Source organism: Typopeltis vanoorti, chromosome 3 (assembly GCF_054136105.1).
Source record: "Typopeltis vanoorti isolate ZY-2024b chromosome 3, IOZ_Tvanoo_1.0, whole genome shotgun sequence".
Lineage (NCBI taxonomy): Eukaryota > Metazoa > Arthropoda > Arachnida > Uropygi > Thelyphonidae > Typopeltis > Typopeltis vanoorti.
In genome coordinates, this window is record NC_143551.1 from 131,876,200 (window position 1) to 131,890,474 (window position 14,275).

At 34.9% G+C, this 14,275-nt stretch overlaps 1 protein-coding gene across 1 annotated transcript in view; it reads left to right on the forward strand.

The window, feature by feature from the left end:
* Nucleotides 1-7,161, forward strand: part of LOC150108570 (sodium channel protein 1 brain-like) — an 85,708-nt gene extending 78,547 nt beyond the window's left edge. Inside the window, exons 25-26 of the mRNA XM_090416012.1 lie at nucleotides 3,123-3,349; nucleotides 5,943-7,161. Coding sequence (XP_090272138.1) covers nucleotides 3,123-3,349; nucleotides 5,943-6,928 — 1,213 coding nt within the window. The 3' untranslated portion in view covers nucleotides 6,929-7,161. The remainder of the gene's footprint in view (nucleotides 1-3,122; nucleotides 3,350-5,942) is intronic.
* The last annotated feature ends 7,114 nt before the right edge of the window (nucleotides 7,162-14,275 follow it).

A 14,275-nucleotide genomic window follows, 5' to 3' on the forward strand; every position in this document is an offset into this window, starting at 1 on the left:
AGCGTTATCATGCCAGAAATTGTAAAGGTCATCAGTACCATAGCTTTGTTGCCGAGTGAGATGCATCAGTCCATGAATTATGTGAACCAGTTGATCTAATCCGTATCAAGAGTAGCAATCACATGTAATTATACTGCCTCCAAACTTCGCTTTTAGCGCATTGCCATCTAAGCATCCTCCAAAACGCGTTGGTGAGATTTAGAAGGGCATGTCTTATTTCTTCATCGTTCTGATTTCCATTGCTCAATTAGCTAGATTCTGCATGGATTATCCCATCTTCGTTGGTAATGTGTATTAGTGACTTGCAGTGCTTCCACGAAAAATAAAATTTATAATATGTGTATACTGTATATGTAAACGTACTGATGGTTAGATTTTATGTAATTTCCATCTACGAGAAGTTCTAAAGTTTTAGTACATTTATACCCCTTTGTGTGGGATAAGGGATTTTGTTATATTTTATTTTCTATTCTATTTTTGATATTCTATTATTTATTTTTTTTTACATAATCTGGAAATCCTTCTTTTAGAAGCTCTCTCAAGTTTATGATTTCCTCATCTAAAGACAATCACCGTGCTCACGGCTAGTTCGAACCCACAACCAGTTGGTTGGTAACTACCAACTTAGGGATATGGTAACTACTCAAAATTCTGTAGAATTTTGTCCGTTTTGTTATTTCTATTCGTTATTCAGTGAAGCATCAAGCCTAAAATAATAGTTCCAGCTCTGTCTAGTTGGGCGAGTAGCTATCGCTACAAATGTCTTTGTTTGGAATTCAGTTTAAGTATCACAGATGGAAACGGAACAGTAACGGTCAGTAGCAGCAAGTTTTGAGAGACTTGATAGTTCACGCTCTACTTAAACTTACCAGTCAACTTTTAGTTGTTGACAAATGTCTGTTGACTTACTCACTGACTTACAGTGAATCTACTAACGTGAGGCTGATCAACACTGCTGATTTAATCATTAATGATGGTAGCGGTGGAAAACAATGCCTATTGGCTACAAAAGATAAGAAGAATTCATAAGTTCAGTTCCCAAGTAAAGTTATCCAAAATTAGCAACAACAAAAGTGATGTAGAAAACACATTTATTAATATTAATGACTTGAATGTAATGTTACGATGCTGAAAAGAGGCTTTTCTAGTGTCAAGTTTTGGTGCATTCCTGTGGCAACACGTTAACATAATGTTATTAGCATTATTACTGTAAACCAGGTCTCGCTGGCCGTTTCGTCTATCTCTGAAGTCAACCAGATGAAGATTTCTTAAAAGTCCTTTCTAGTTTAACACGTTCATTGCCAATCACGCGATATCGCGCGATGCGAGTTCTCACCAAACGGCCGATCACGCGTTATCGCATGGAGGTCGTTAACTAAATAAAAAAAATATAAAAAATTTGGCCACCACACGAAATTCCAATTTTCAGCTTGGCAATGAAAGTGTTAAAAGGAGAAACGGACAAAACGAACAAAATTCTGTAGAAATTTGCCCGTTTTGTTATTTCCATTCGTTATTCAGTGAAGCATCAAGCCTAAAATAATAGTTCCTACCCTGTCTAGTTGGGCGAGTAGACAGCGTCACCCTTCTCTCCAGCCAATAGGGACACGAGCGAACATATATGTTTATGAACTTTGGGAGAAGAGATGGGGTAGATGAATTTCATCACTAATGTGAGATCCCCTCCCCCGTTTACTAGAGGCCTGAGGTGGCTTGAAAAATTTCATGTTTGGTCTCCAGAATAGGGTTTCCGGATCATTTAACCCATTGGCCAACCGTCGATACCAATATATGTTAGGCAATACATTTAGGTTGAGCTTCCCTGCAATGCAGCATATCCTCTCATTAATTCGTATTTTTATTTGAAAAGTTACTGATAAGCGGATTTTGATGAAATCTGGTCTTTGAGATCTTTAATAAAATCTATTGACAGAGTTTCATTGTAGAGAACAATTGATATTTTGGTATATCAAATTTAAATTAAATTATAAGAAATTCTACAAAATCATAGTACGTTAACTATAGCCAATCATATCAAAATTCAAATCATAAATTGTGTAGAATTAAGATAACATGTAGTAATCACGAAAATTGGTGAGATAAGAAAGGATAATGATATTTGTAATAGCATAATTTCGACTTACACGACAGAATGCGTTTCAGAGTTGTCACGAATCTTGAAATCGTGCTATTTGGTCATGCATAAATTCATTTTATATGAAATTACCTATTTTTCGAATATTTGAATTTATGAAATAAAAACATCAAATGAATGAAAAAGATTCTAATTATTTTTATCATAACAATTTATTTTAATAAAAAATACTATGGAATGAAATTAAGTATTTCTTGACTGTTGGAATGATAATTTTATTCATCATTTAACACGTTCATTGCCAAGCTGAAAATTGGAATTTCGTGTGGTAGCCAAATTTTTTTACTTGATAGCGGTGTCCACGCGATAACGCGTGATCGACCGACCGGTGAGAGCTCGCATCACGCGATATCGCGTGATTGGCAATGAGCGCGCTTCGCTTGAAACTGATTCTCACTTGCATTTTCCCTTCATATAAACCTCGTGGCAACTCCTTTACTATCTTGGAATATTCCTCTTTATTCTTTTGCTGTCATGGAAGCTCTCTCATTCTCCAGCTGTGACTTTTATTGATAATTTAAATATATTTAGTGTTCTAATCATGATAATTTAATTAATAGTGTTTAGAACTTTGGATTCATTTTCAGTCATTTTTGTTACGCCATTGGTATCATTGCCTTAAATTGTTATTGAAACAAATATAATTTTATAGAATTCTTTTTCTGTTTACAAATTGTAATTTTTGTTAGATAATAAATAATGGAATCGGTTATATTAATTTTGACTAAAAATTAATTGATTGCATAAATTAATTGATTGCAGCTGACTGCATATTTTTTTGTAACATCCAGAGCCAGTTGCACCGATATGATATTGGTATATTTTTAACACACTTCCTTTTTTTTATAGCCTTAATGATTTCATTTAGATCTTCAAATGTTGATTTATTCGTAAATCATAGATGAAAATGTTTCCTGATGTCGATTACACACTAGAAATTGACTGAAACTACTTTCTTTTCTTTTAGATTTGAAATGATTGTGTTTTTCTTAATTGTCGCTAACATGATAGTGATGATGTTTGAACATTACCATCAGCCAGAAGAAGTTCGTGTGGTTCTGGAAATTCTGAATATGATATTTACTTCACTTTTCACTCTTGAAGCCTTAGTTAAAATAACAGGACTGCGCTATTTCTATTTCACAGTCCCTTGGAATGTATTTGACTTCAGCGTTCTGATACCATCAATAGCAGGTAGGCTGCACAGGAGGAAGATGATGTCGTTTGGTATTTTGTTAAACTAAAGTTGATCAAATTGTAGTTAGTCATAGAAATTCATGTGAATTTTTGTTTTCTCGTAAAAGAAGAAAGTAATAGAAACCAGTTTATCCTAAGTAACGCTGAAAAAAATTTAGCATAAGTTAAAAATCACAATATGTTCATAATTTTAAAATTACAGTTTGTTGAAAATGATTTAAATCTGCGATGACCAAATATTAAGAATAATTAGGTGCAGAACAGTTATTTTAAGACATTATTTTTGCGAAACCAAGTCGAAGAGAATATTTAATATACCGTTTTACAACAAACCTCAGAAATGGAGGATTTACCTACACGTATAAAGCTCTTTTAGAATTCTTCACTTGAAAACAAGCAATAACAACATAAATAAATAAATACCTATCATTATGAAATACTTTTTATTACATAAAACGATTACCGAATATGCAGTCGAAGAATCCTTCTTACCAGTTAATTTTCTCCAATCCATTTCTTCATCCAATTTAAGAATGGAACCAATGGATTCCATTGGTTCCATTCTTAAACGCACCTGACTACGAGAAAGGGAACCATGACTCATTTCTCTCAGGTTATATATTATATTTTCTGAGGAAAGTTTGTCGATTAGTATAGAATAAAGTGGTGTTTTCGGGATATTCCCGCACCTCACATATCCTAATTATTTTAGTGGAGAATTCTTTGAAAATGTTTTAAAACTATTCAAAATGATTCTATTTTTTTTCTTTTTTTTTTCCTTTTTTTTAAATATGCATTTAGTTTTCTTAGCCAAGAGGATACCATGAAACGTTAATCATACCTTTTAAAAAACACATAATGTTACTTCTACTCCAGATGTTACAGATTTCGAAGGAGAGAATTTTGACCGAGAGCACTGCCCCTGCAGTTAAACAACATAACCAGTGGCAGACTGGCGCCAGGGTGTCAGCTAGTCCGATGGCAAAGGGTCCCCCTTAAATATTAGACAATATTATTCAAATAAGTGGATATTGAATCCAACATTATTTCAAAGCCGAATATAGAAACTCACGAGTTTCGTGCCGAATATAGAAATTATAAAAGTTTTGGCGGATCCAAGCATAAGAAAACCTTTCATGACAGGGGCAACTCGTAGTAACATGTATGATGTTATATTTTATGGGCTCTGGACGATATTGCCCTCATAACTCAATAAGTCAATTATTTTCTTCTTCTGTTGTCACCCTAAAATGTTAATAAAATTTTAGTAGCTTGAAAATATAATAAAAGTTCCAATATTATTTCTGTATGCAACTAAAATTTACGTTGTATTACTATTTTAATAAAAAAATTTAATGAAATCATTTTTCGAGGATACTTTATATTTAAGAATATAATAAATAACTCTGAAAAATATAATCCTGATTCGGGTTATGTGAGGCCGACGCATACGTTATATAGGCTCGGTCTTTAATATTGCGACTGCAATGAAGCTTAGCTGGCTTCATGACAGACTTCATGACAAGTGCGAAGACCTTTATGAACTTTATAAAGTCATCTGCACACTATCAGTTACTCAAGTCCAATGTGAGAGGACATTTTCAAAGCTGAAGATCATAAAGACAAGGCTAAGAAATTCACTGTCTGAGGAGAATTTGGAATCATATTTGGAATCATTCCATTGAAAAGGAATTGTTAGATGAATTGGATGCAGAAGCAATTATTGACAGATTCGCACAATCAATTAGTGAATTCGAACGATTGCTCTTAACCACGCTACCGGCCAAGACGTCTATAGACGTTCACTTTATCATGGATGCGAAGTGCTTATTAAAATTGTAATACCATTGTTGTAACAATGAAATATATGATGGATACGAAGCGTATGCGGATGCGTATTTGATCCACAACGGCCGGTAAGGTGGTTAATATAGTGGACTTCATGAAATATGCTTTTGAACTACCTGTTAATGTGTAAAATGCTCAGTACAAGCAAACTATTTAAAAATATCCGCCATTTATTTAAAATTTAAAAAAAAAATAATTTAAAAATTCAATTATAACAATCTGTATTTACATTTAATATCTACTGTATACTGCCAGTAATATGTACAATATATGTACACTGTAATTGTATTTTTTGAAAATTTTATTTATTTCTTATAAAAATTAAATGATAGCCTTATTGTTTGGGTGCCCCCCCCCCTTTGTCTCCTGGCAACCAATATTTTTAGACCCAGTCCGCCTCTGATCATAACAACTTTTAATCAATAAGCTAGCTCTTCTTGATTACAAATAGCGAGGGCTTTCTTAAAATAAGAACAATCCCATTACATGGGAAAGCCACAACTTCGTACTTGGAATAGGCTAGAATCGCAAAACAAGGCTTGCAGGTTATCATGATGTAGTAAGTTATCTTCCTTCAAGCGAATAATCTCTGCTTAATTCCCCCCCCCCCCAAAAAAAAAACCTATTATACTCAAGAAAAATTAAACTAAAATCTCTTAGATAGATATCTTTTCTGTTACTATATGTGTGAATTTTCATTATCATATTGTTGTGACTTATAAATTATGATTTCTTCCTATAGGGATTGTTTTCGAAGAAGCATTGGAAAAGCTTGTGATTAGTCCAACTCTACTTCGAGTCATTCGTCTTGTAAGATTAGGAAGAGTACTGCGCCTGATTAAAGCAGCAAAAGGAATTCGGAAACTCTTGTTCGCACTCGTAATCTCCCTTCCTGCATTATTCAACATCGGAGCGCTGCTGTTTCTAGTGATGTTCGTGTACTCAATAATCGGCATGTCTTTGTTTGGAAACGTTATTCACAACGGCAGCATTAATGAGGTTGTGAACTTTCAGACGTTCCCGCATAGTATGGTATTGCTCTTCAGGTTGAGCACATCTGCTGGCTGGAATGATGTTTTAGATTCCTTAATGGTGCAACCTCCCAGCTGTGATCCCGATTATCAAGGGTTGCCCAATGGGAACTGTGGTCAATCATCTGTAGCCATTCTCTTCTTTGTGAGCTTCATCATTATCAACTTCATGGTTATAATCAACATGTATATAGCTGTCATTTTAGAAAATTTAAACCAGGCCAATAAGGAAGAAGAAACTGGAATTTCTGAAGAAGATATCGAAATGTTCTACGTAGTGTGGTCACGTTACGATCCACACGCAACACAGTTCATAACTTTCACTCAACTTTCGGATTTTATTGCTAGTTTGGACCCTCCTCTTGGAATACCCAAACCAAACATTCCAGCAATAGTTGCAATGAATCTTCCTATCTCTAAAGGCGACCGTATTCATTGCTTGGACATCCTTCACGCTCTTGTCAATTTAGTACTAGGAGATGTCGAAGACACGGAAGAATTTCGAACTCTGCAAGAGCAGATGGACCAGCGCTTTCGAAAAACGTTCCCTAACAGAAGTCAAGCAGAAATAGTAACCACCACTTTGGAAAGGAAACAGAAAGAAAATGCCGCCAAAGTCATTCAGAGGAGATTCAGAAAACACAGAGAACATTGGAACAATCGGACTTATGAAAAAGAAATCCATAAACTGCAATGAGTGACAGACAATGATACTTCTCGAGTGAATTTTGTACTTCCATATGCAAATATTACTGACAGTGAAATGAAACTAATTTTTCTTAAAAATTACTTTGTCGTTAATCAGGCCACGTAAATAAACAAAAAAAATTACGATGCACGGGTATAAAGGAGCCTAGATCCCCCTTAAGAAAGATAAAAACAATCGAAAAACTGCTGATTAGTATTAAAGATGGCGAGTCACCAATGCAGTTTTGGCGAATTTCATGATTTTACTGCCTTCGTTTTTTTTTTATTTTTTTTTTGATAGCATATCGGTAAAAAATATCACAAATAATTAATAAAAAAAAAGTTAGGCCTTAGGAAAATCCTGACTTATATACCCCACTTTTTTATTCTCTAATTTTTGACATGCGGTTTTTTTTTTTTCATTCAGCAAATGTATTCCTTTCAAATTTCTTATGTAGATTTTTTCACTGAATCGAATTCACATCAAACAATGCGAATATTTTATTACCTCATCTCATCTTCCTTTCCTTCTTTTACCTTGCGGTTCGAGGATTTATTAATCATCGGACCTCAAGCCGTTCACAGGATAAGGTGGTCAGCCCTATGCCCCAGTGTGTCCTATGTCCTGTAGTGTTGAGTTCTCAAGGCCAGTTTGCCTGCTTTGCCGGATGAAAAACCCCAGGATAAACTGGGAAAAAACCCTACTATCCACGCCCAAGACCGGCTAACTTGGCTATGGCTGAGGAAGATCCTTCAGTTTCCTCACGGGAATCGAACCTAGGATACTCCTTCCCCAGTAATAGTTTATCATGTTATTGTTCCTTTGTCGTTAATTAGACCATGTAAATAAACAAAAAAATTTACGATGCACGGGTATGAAGGAGATTAGATCTCCTTTAAGAAAGATAAAAACAATCGAAATATATGGTTGCGAAGCGTACAGCCACTAGGCTAACCGCGGGGATTATTATTATTATTATTATTATTATTCATCTCCATTGAGGACGACCTATTTACGGCATAGGACATTCAGTTTAATACTGAATTAATTCAGTTCAGTAAAAGCTTAATACTGAAGGCAAAATTAAACACACTTTAAAGATCAAAGATTAGGATAATTATTAAGAATGAAAATAAAATGTTTAAAACTGTGGAAATAATGTAATTCCATTACAATTTAAACAGCATTAAAAGCATTGTGTAAGAGAAAAGGGACACAAAAGAGAAAAGTTTAGTGCTATTTTTAGCAATCGAACCCAATAGATGTCAAATAAAAAATGAACTACGTCATATCTTTCTTATCAATCTGCAGTACAATAACAACACTAAAAAAAAAAGTTCTTTAGATGAGTGTATTATGTCTGCCAATTGAACGTTCATTACCTGTTTTGTCTCAAGGAAAAGAAAATCCATCACTGTCTTTTTGAGACAGATGGATTTTCTGGCTTAATCAGTTTCAGCGGAAAAAAGCCCTAAAACGACTCATTCTTCAGCTTGAATTTGAATCTAGGTGGTGGTTGTATACCATTACAGGGACGACTTTGTATCTCTATATGAGACCTATTAACTTATTTTCACTAGAAAAGTCCTTATAAAATTTCTCATTTCTTAGGATCCTAGATGGAATCCTGACGTAACACACCGAAAAAGTCCTTAAAAATCCCTTTTCTCTTTGGATCCTAGATTGGATCCTGACACAACACTTTCTAAGCAAAATAACTGTGCCATTCATCGGACAACAGCGACTAACTCTAATAAATAAGAGTTACAATAACTTATAGTACTTGATACAAAGATGACGCGACGCAATGCTGGTTTCCTTATAAAAATCCCTATAAGAATTCATCATCTCTTAGGATCCTAGATGGGATTCTGGCAACACTTTATAATCAAAAGAAATGTACCATTCATTGGACTGCAGGTTTTTATTCCACAAACAGAATTTTGTTAATGATCTGCAGTTGTTTTAGGAAGTCATTATTTCAACGTATCTAATCAGATATTAGAGGTTGCCCTATAAGAAACTTCTCCACAGAAAGGGCATCGACTCATGTTGAAGGAAATCGTCTGTTCTCGTTCATATGAGCTTTCTATTATTTTCTTCTCTCTCTCTCTCTCTCTCTTTCTGACAACTCTTATTCTACTAAAGAGAGTGGACGGAACTCCTTGGCCATAACTAACCTTTTTGAAGACAGATGGTCAGAAAGTCGCCATCCTCTTTTAACTTCAGTGATAGTGAGCTCAAGCTATGGATGAACCAAGGCTTTCGGAAGAGAGAAAGTACGACAGGCAACTACCGCCATCTCGAGAGAGATCTAAATATTAGCTTATTATTGACTATTATTGTGTGCGGTTTGCACCAAGAAATGAATTTTAATATGTTTTGAGATCATATAGGTACAGCGAATGCTGAGTTTCTCTATAATTCTTCAAGAAATGAATTGTGAGGGGAGAATCTCAACTTAAAATCCATTTTGAGTGCACATACTCTAAGAATTAGAAATGGATAAAGGATACAACTATAGTACATCAAGTGCGTTGCCACGTGTTCTAGGCAACTATTTAATTGATCACAATAGGGAGGGGGGGAATGACCTTTCGGAGTTTGATAAAGGACTTATTTTGAGTGCCTGTCTGCTGGAACCATGATTTTGAAAACAGCAGAGCTGATGGATATTTCAAAAGGTGAGATATCCAGGGTGTGTAATCAGCAGAAAAATACCCACACTGCTTGCCTAAGAGGTGTAACTGTTCTTCTAAGACAGTCAGGAAAGAGATAGTCGTCTGAGAAGACTTGTACGAATAAACGGAACTTCCTTTGTGACATTTGACCGAAGCATTAAATAAAGGATGTTCCCAATCTATAGCTCACCAAACTATGCGCAGCGAATTGAAGAGGATTGTTATTGGCAATCAGTAGTTTACATATCCAGTGTCGGATTAAGGGGCGAACTGACGGGGCATCCTCCCGGGGCACGAAACGTAGGGGTAGCCAAAAACTAAAGCCGGCACCAGGACCTTAGAACCTGCACTCCTTTCAAAACTGAAAATAATAATTCGCAAATTTCAAATTCAAAAATGACAGTTTACTTCCGTTAAATATCAATTCGCCGTTAGAAACTTTACAATTTTTAAAAACAAGCAATTTGTAGAATATAGTTCCAAATACGTGGGTCGAATTGAGAATTTTGCTGACAATTCCTATAACGGTAGCAACAGCTGAAAGAAGTTTTAGCAAAATAAAACTTATTAAAACATATTTGCAATCGACAATGGAGAGTGAGAGATTAAATTATTGTCTTGTTATCCATTGAAAATGCTGTTGCTCAGAAAGTACTTAAGTACTTTCTGAGCAACGGTTCTGCCCGGGGCGCTAAATTATCTTGGTCCGTCGCTGCACATGCCTATGCAGAAATTATTGATTTCTCAGAAATTAGTAGTATGTATAGATATGAAGCATTTTGAAACAGCCATTGATGAAATTAGTATTTCATCACAATTGCTATTCTTCTCTTTCCTCTCTGTTATTCGACAGTGGATCAGTTTTATCCTCTGGTTTATCATGGCACATCATTATAAATAGCTCCCTCACTTTGTATCCATCCCACCACAAGAGGAGGTTTGCAGGGCTTCCTCTGTTATATATAAGATTTTTCACTGACCAATAATCTAATAAAGTATAGCTAATTATATTAAAATCAGTTCCTCTTACTCATTTTAAAAACCTTTCATCCAGACACCACAAGCCTGAAGAACGTCTACAGATAGTGCCTAAAACAATGTCCTGTTCTCTATTAGAGTGAGAATAATGTCAACTTCACTGCTGCCAACACATCATATTATCACTATTTTTTTTTGCACAAAAATGATCTCAGTTTATCTTCCTTCGCTTCGAATGCATATCACCAGGTAGGAGATCAAATCTGACATTTACCTACAACCTTTCCTTACCAAAACATGTCATTTTCACAGACTTTAACAAACTTGGCATTTTTTTCCTCAAGACACTACTTTTCAAACAATCAGCTAAACTCTGTGAAAATTGTGAAAATTTCACATCCGCCAAACCTAAGACTACTGTTCCAAAAGTGAGAACTTTTGGGACAATTCAACAAGGACTTCACCAAAAAAAAATTTGATGCCTTGCAACTGATGACTAATCCTTCTCTCAATGAATCGCTTCAGTCAATTTCATAGTTGGCCTCTTTGCAGCTAAATTTACGTGTGCTGCTCAAAGGAACCAGCATGTATTATATTTTATGAATACAAATTCATCTATTCGAATCACTTTTTTCTTTCATTCCATCTGTCGCTATTTTATGAAACAGCCTTCGACATGAACCGACCCCCCCCCACCAACAAATTGCAATCCGCTATTCTTCGAAAAATATGCCAGCAGGTTTCTTTTGCTTCCAAAACTTTTTCCAATAACCTCACCAGTGTGCTATAAACTCTGCAGGTTCTCTGCTATGTTAAAATGTTGACTGATTTTGTTCCCATAAGAAAATTTGAAATAGTCCATTTTTAAAATCTATATACATTAGCAGTAGAAATAATTTCATATGATAAGGGAAGCCGGTTCTTACTTTGTGGAGCATAGTGTCATACAAACTTAGAAATGAATATTCACTAATTTGGTTACTCAACCAGACATCATATTCCTTACCAACATTAAAGTCGTGACGGATTGACTGGGCATTCTTCTAAAACCACACAGAATAAGAACAGTGTACTAACTTCGCAACAATTTCCTGGTTTGCTTGTTGATGAAAAAGTACTGACGAGGATTAAGAAATAGGTTACCATTATTATTATTATTATTATTATTACGTGACATCTCCAAAGATTCCAAGGACTCATTGCGGAAAGGTACTCTACCACTCCACAACACATCTCACCGTCTTCCTTACTACTTAATTCTCCAACTACACGTAATTAAAATCATCACCATCTACCGCCCATCACACCAACAGTATTTTTTGTCTGTAAATTGTGTGTGTTTTGATGGCCGATTTACGTGTGTTCCAAGTTCTCAGAGGGGAGAAAAAACCGTTTACCCGTACTAGAGACCGACTAACTCGGGAAACAGTCGAAAATAGGCTTAGCAAAAGTTCCTCTTGTCGGCGACTAGAATAGAACTTGCGACGCTCTTCCTTCGGGCGGTCTATTGACATAGACATCACATGCCACTTCCACTGAGATCTCATACACAAGAGGTCGAAAGACCTATAAGCATATTAGTGCCGTGTGTGTGTTTGTGTGCAGGTGAGGACTAAAATAGAAGATATTGATTTTTTTTATTATTTTTATGTTATTTTTTATAGCGTATTTTATTATTTTTATTTTTTTCTCTGCATTGACGGATTTGGGATTTTATATAATATATATATATATACAGTAAAACCCCGCTTTTACGTTCCCGCAATTTACGTTTTCCTGCCAATTACATCATTTTGTGTTGGTCCCGTCTTAAGGCCTGTTCTCACGATGTATTGTTTTCCCGCCATTAACAACTTGATGTGGACGTTATTTCCCGTGATTTGCGTTTTTTTTCTCGGTGGCAATACCGATTTTCGAATCGATTTCAGCGGAAATTTGCGCATTTCTGTTCTCAGGTGGCGTTGCTTTCGGCTGTAGTTTCGTTTCCGCCACAACAGTGACTTGCGCGCATGCAACAGTACTCTAGTGATGAGCGATAACGTGATTTTTCAATCACAGTACGAATTGATATTGCAGAATTTCTGCAACGTAATTTAGCGTGTGAAAGTTGCTTTCAAGTTGCGATGGTGGATTATCCATGTTAGTAACATGGAGAAAAAAAGACAGAAAATGTATTTCGGTAGAAGAAAAGATGGCAATTCTGCGACGTGTAAATTGGCATGCCGGAACACGTGTGCCTTTAGCATAAGATCTTGGACTCTCCGTGTCCACTTTGAACACGATAGTAAAGAAACAAGTCAAGCATTGAACTCAATGCAAAGCAATCTGGCGCTAAGTCAAAAAAAAAAAAAAAAAAAAAACGAAAAGCAAAAACAACAATTAAAGATTTTTTTAAAATAGATAAATGTAAGTACATTGTAAATTCATTTATTTTCAGTTATTAAATTTTGTAATCTAGTATGTAGACTCACATAATAGCAGTAACTCATCTTTTAGCCTTTTTTTAATGCTTTTTTACATTTCCTGCTATCTGTACTTTTTTCCATCAGTCCCCTAAAAAGTGTAAAAATGGGGTTTTACTATATATATAGTTAAGAGTTGGTCGGATGTAAAATAGAATCTTGATCGAACGAGAGTTTCTAGTTTTTTCCTCATCATCATGCGTATCAAGGATTTACACCAAGCATGGCCTGTTCCGGCCTTAGAAGCCATCGTTTAAGAGGGCGTCCCGGTTTTCTTTTTCCTAATGGCTTGAACTTTAAGGCTTGTTTTGGTAATCTTTCTGTTTTCATTCTTTGAACGTATTCCATCCATTTATGTTTATATTTTTTAATTTTTTCTATTACTGGTTCTTGGTTTAATTCTTTCATAATTTCTTCATTTCTTTTGTGATCAAATAGGGTATACTTTGCAGTTTTTCTCATAAACTTCATTTCTGCTGTTGTTAATCTTTGTTTGTCTTTTTGTTTCATTGTTCAGATTTCGCTTCCATACATTAAGACTGGTAGGGCTAATGTATTGTATATACTTTTAGTCTGGTTTGTTTTTGAACTAGGTTTGGTTTAAATATAGAGTTAATTACACCTGTTATTTTTAAATATTTTGCAATTTTTATGTTTATATCGTTTTCATCTTCATATGTGATCGTACATCCTAGGTAGTTAAATGAATTCACCTGTTCTAAGATCTTGCTATCTATTACTCTTTTAGTTCTTGCTGGATCTTGTCCTTTAAAGTCCATAGTTTTTGTTGTTTCTGTTGATATTATCATACCATAATCTTTGGATATCTTGTTTAGATCTAAAATAGCTTTCTGTAGTTTATCTTCAGAATTTGTAATTATTATTTGGTCGTCAGCGAAGAAGAGAGTGTTTAAGTACTGTAGGAGAAAGTTTAATTCCTTGAGGTAAATTTTTATTCCATTTTATTATTATTTCATTTAAGTAGATATTAAAAAGAGTTGCTGAGAGGGGACATCCCTGTTGGACCCCTTGGTTTATCTCTCTCGTATGTGATAGCTCGTGATTTAATCTTATTTGTATTTGATTATTTTCATATATATACTTGTGATAGCTTTTAGGATAAATGCAATATGTGTTTCTAAATTGTATTCTCTTCTTTTCTCTATTATTAATTTTACGCAAAAGGCCGGGTCTATACATGATCGTCCTTTTCTAAATCCATTCTGTACTTCTAA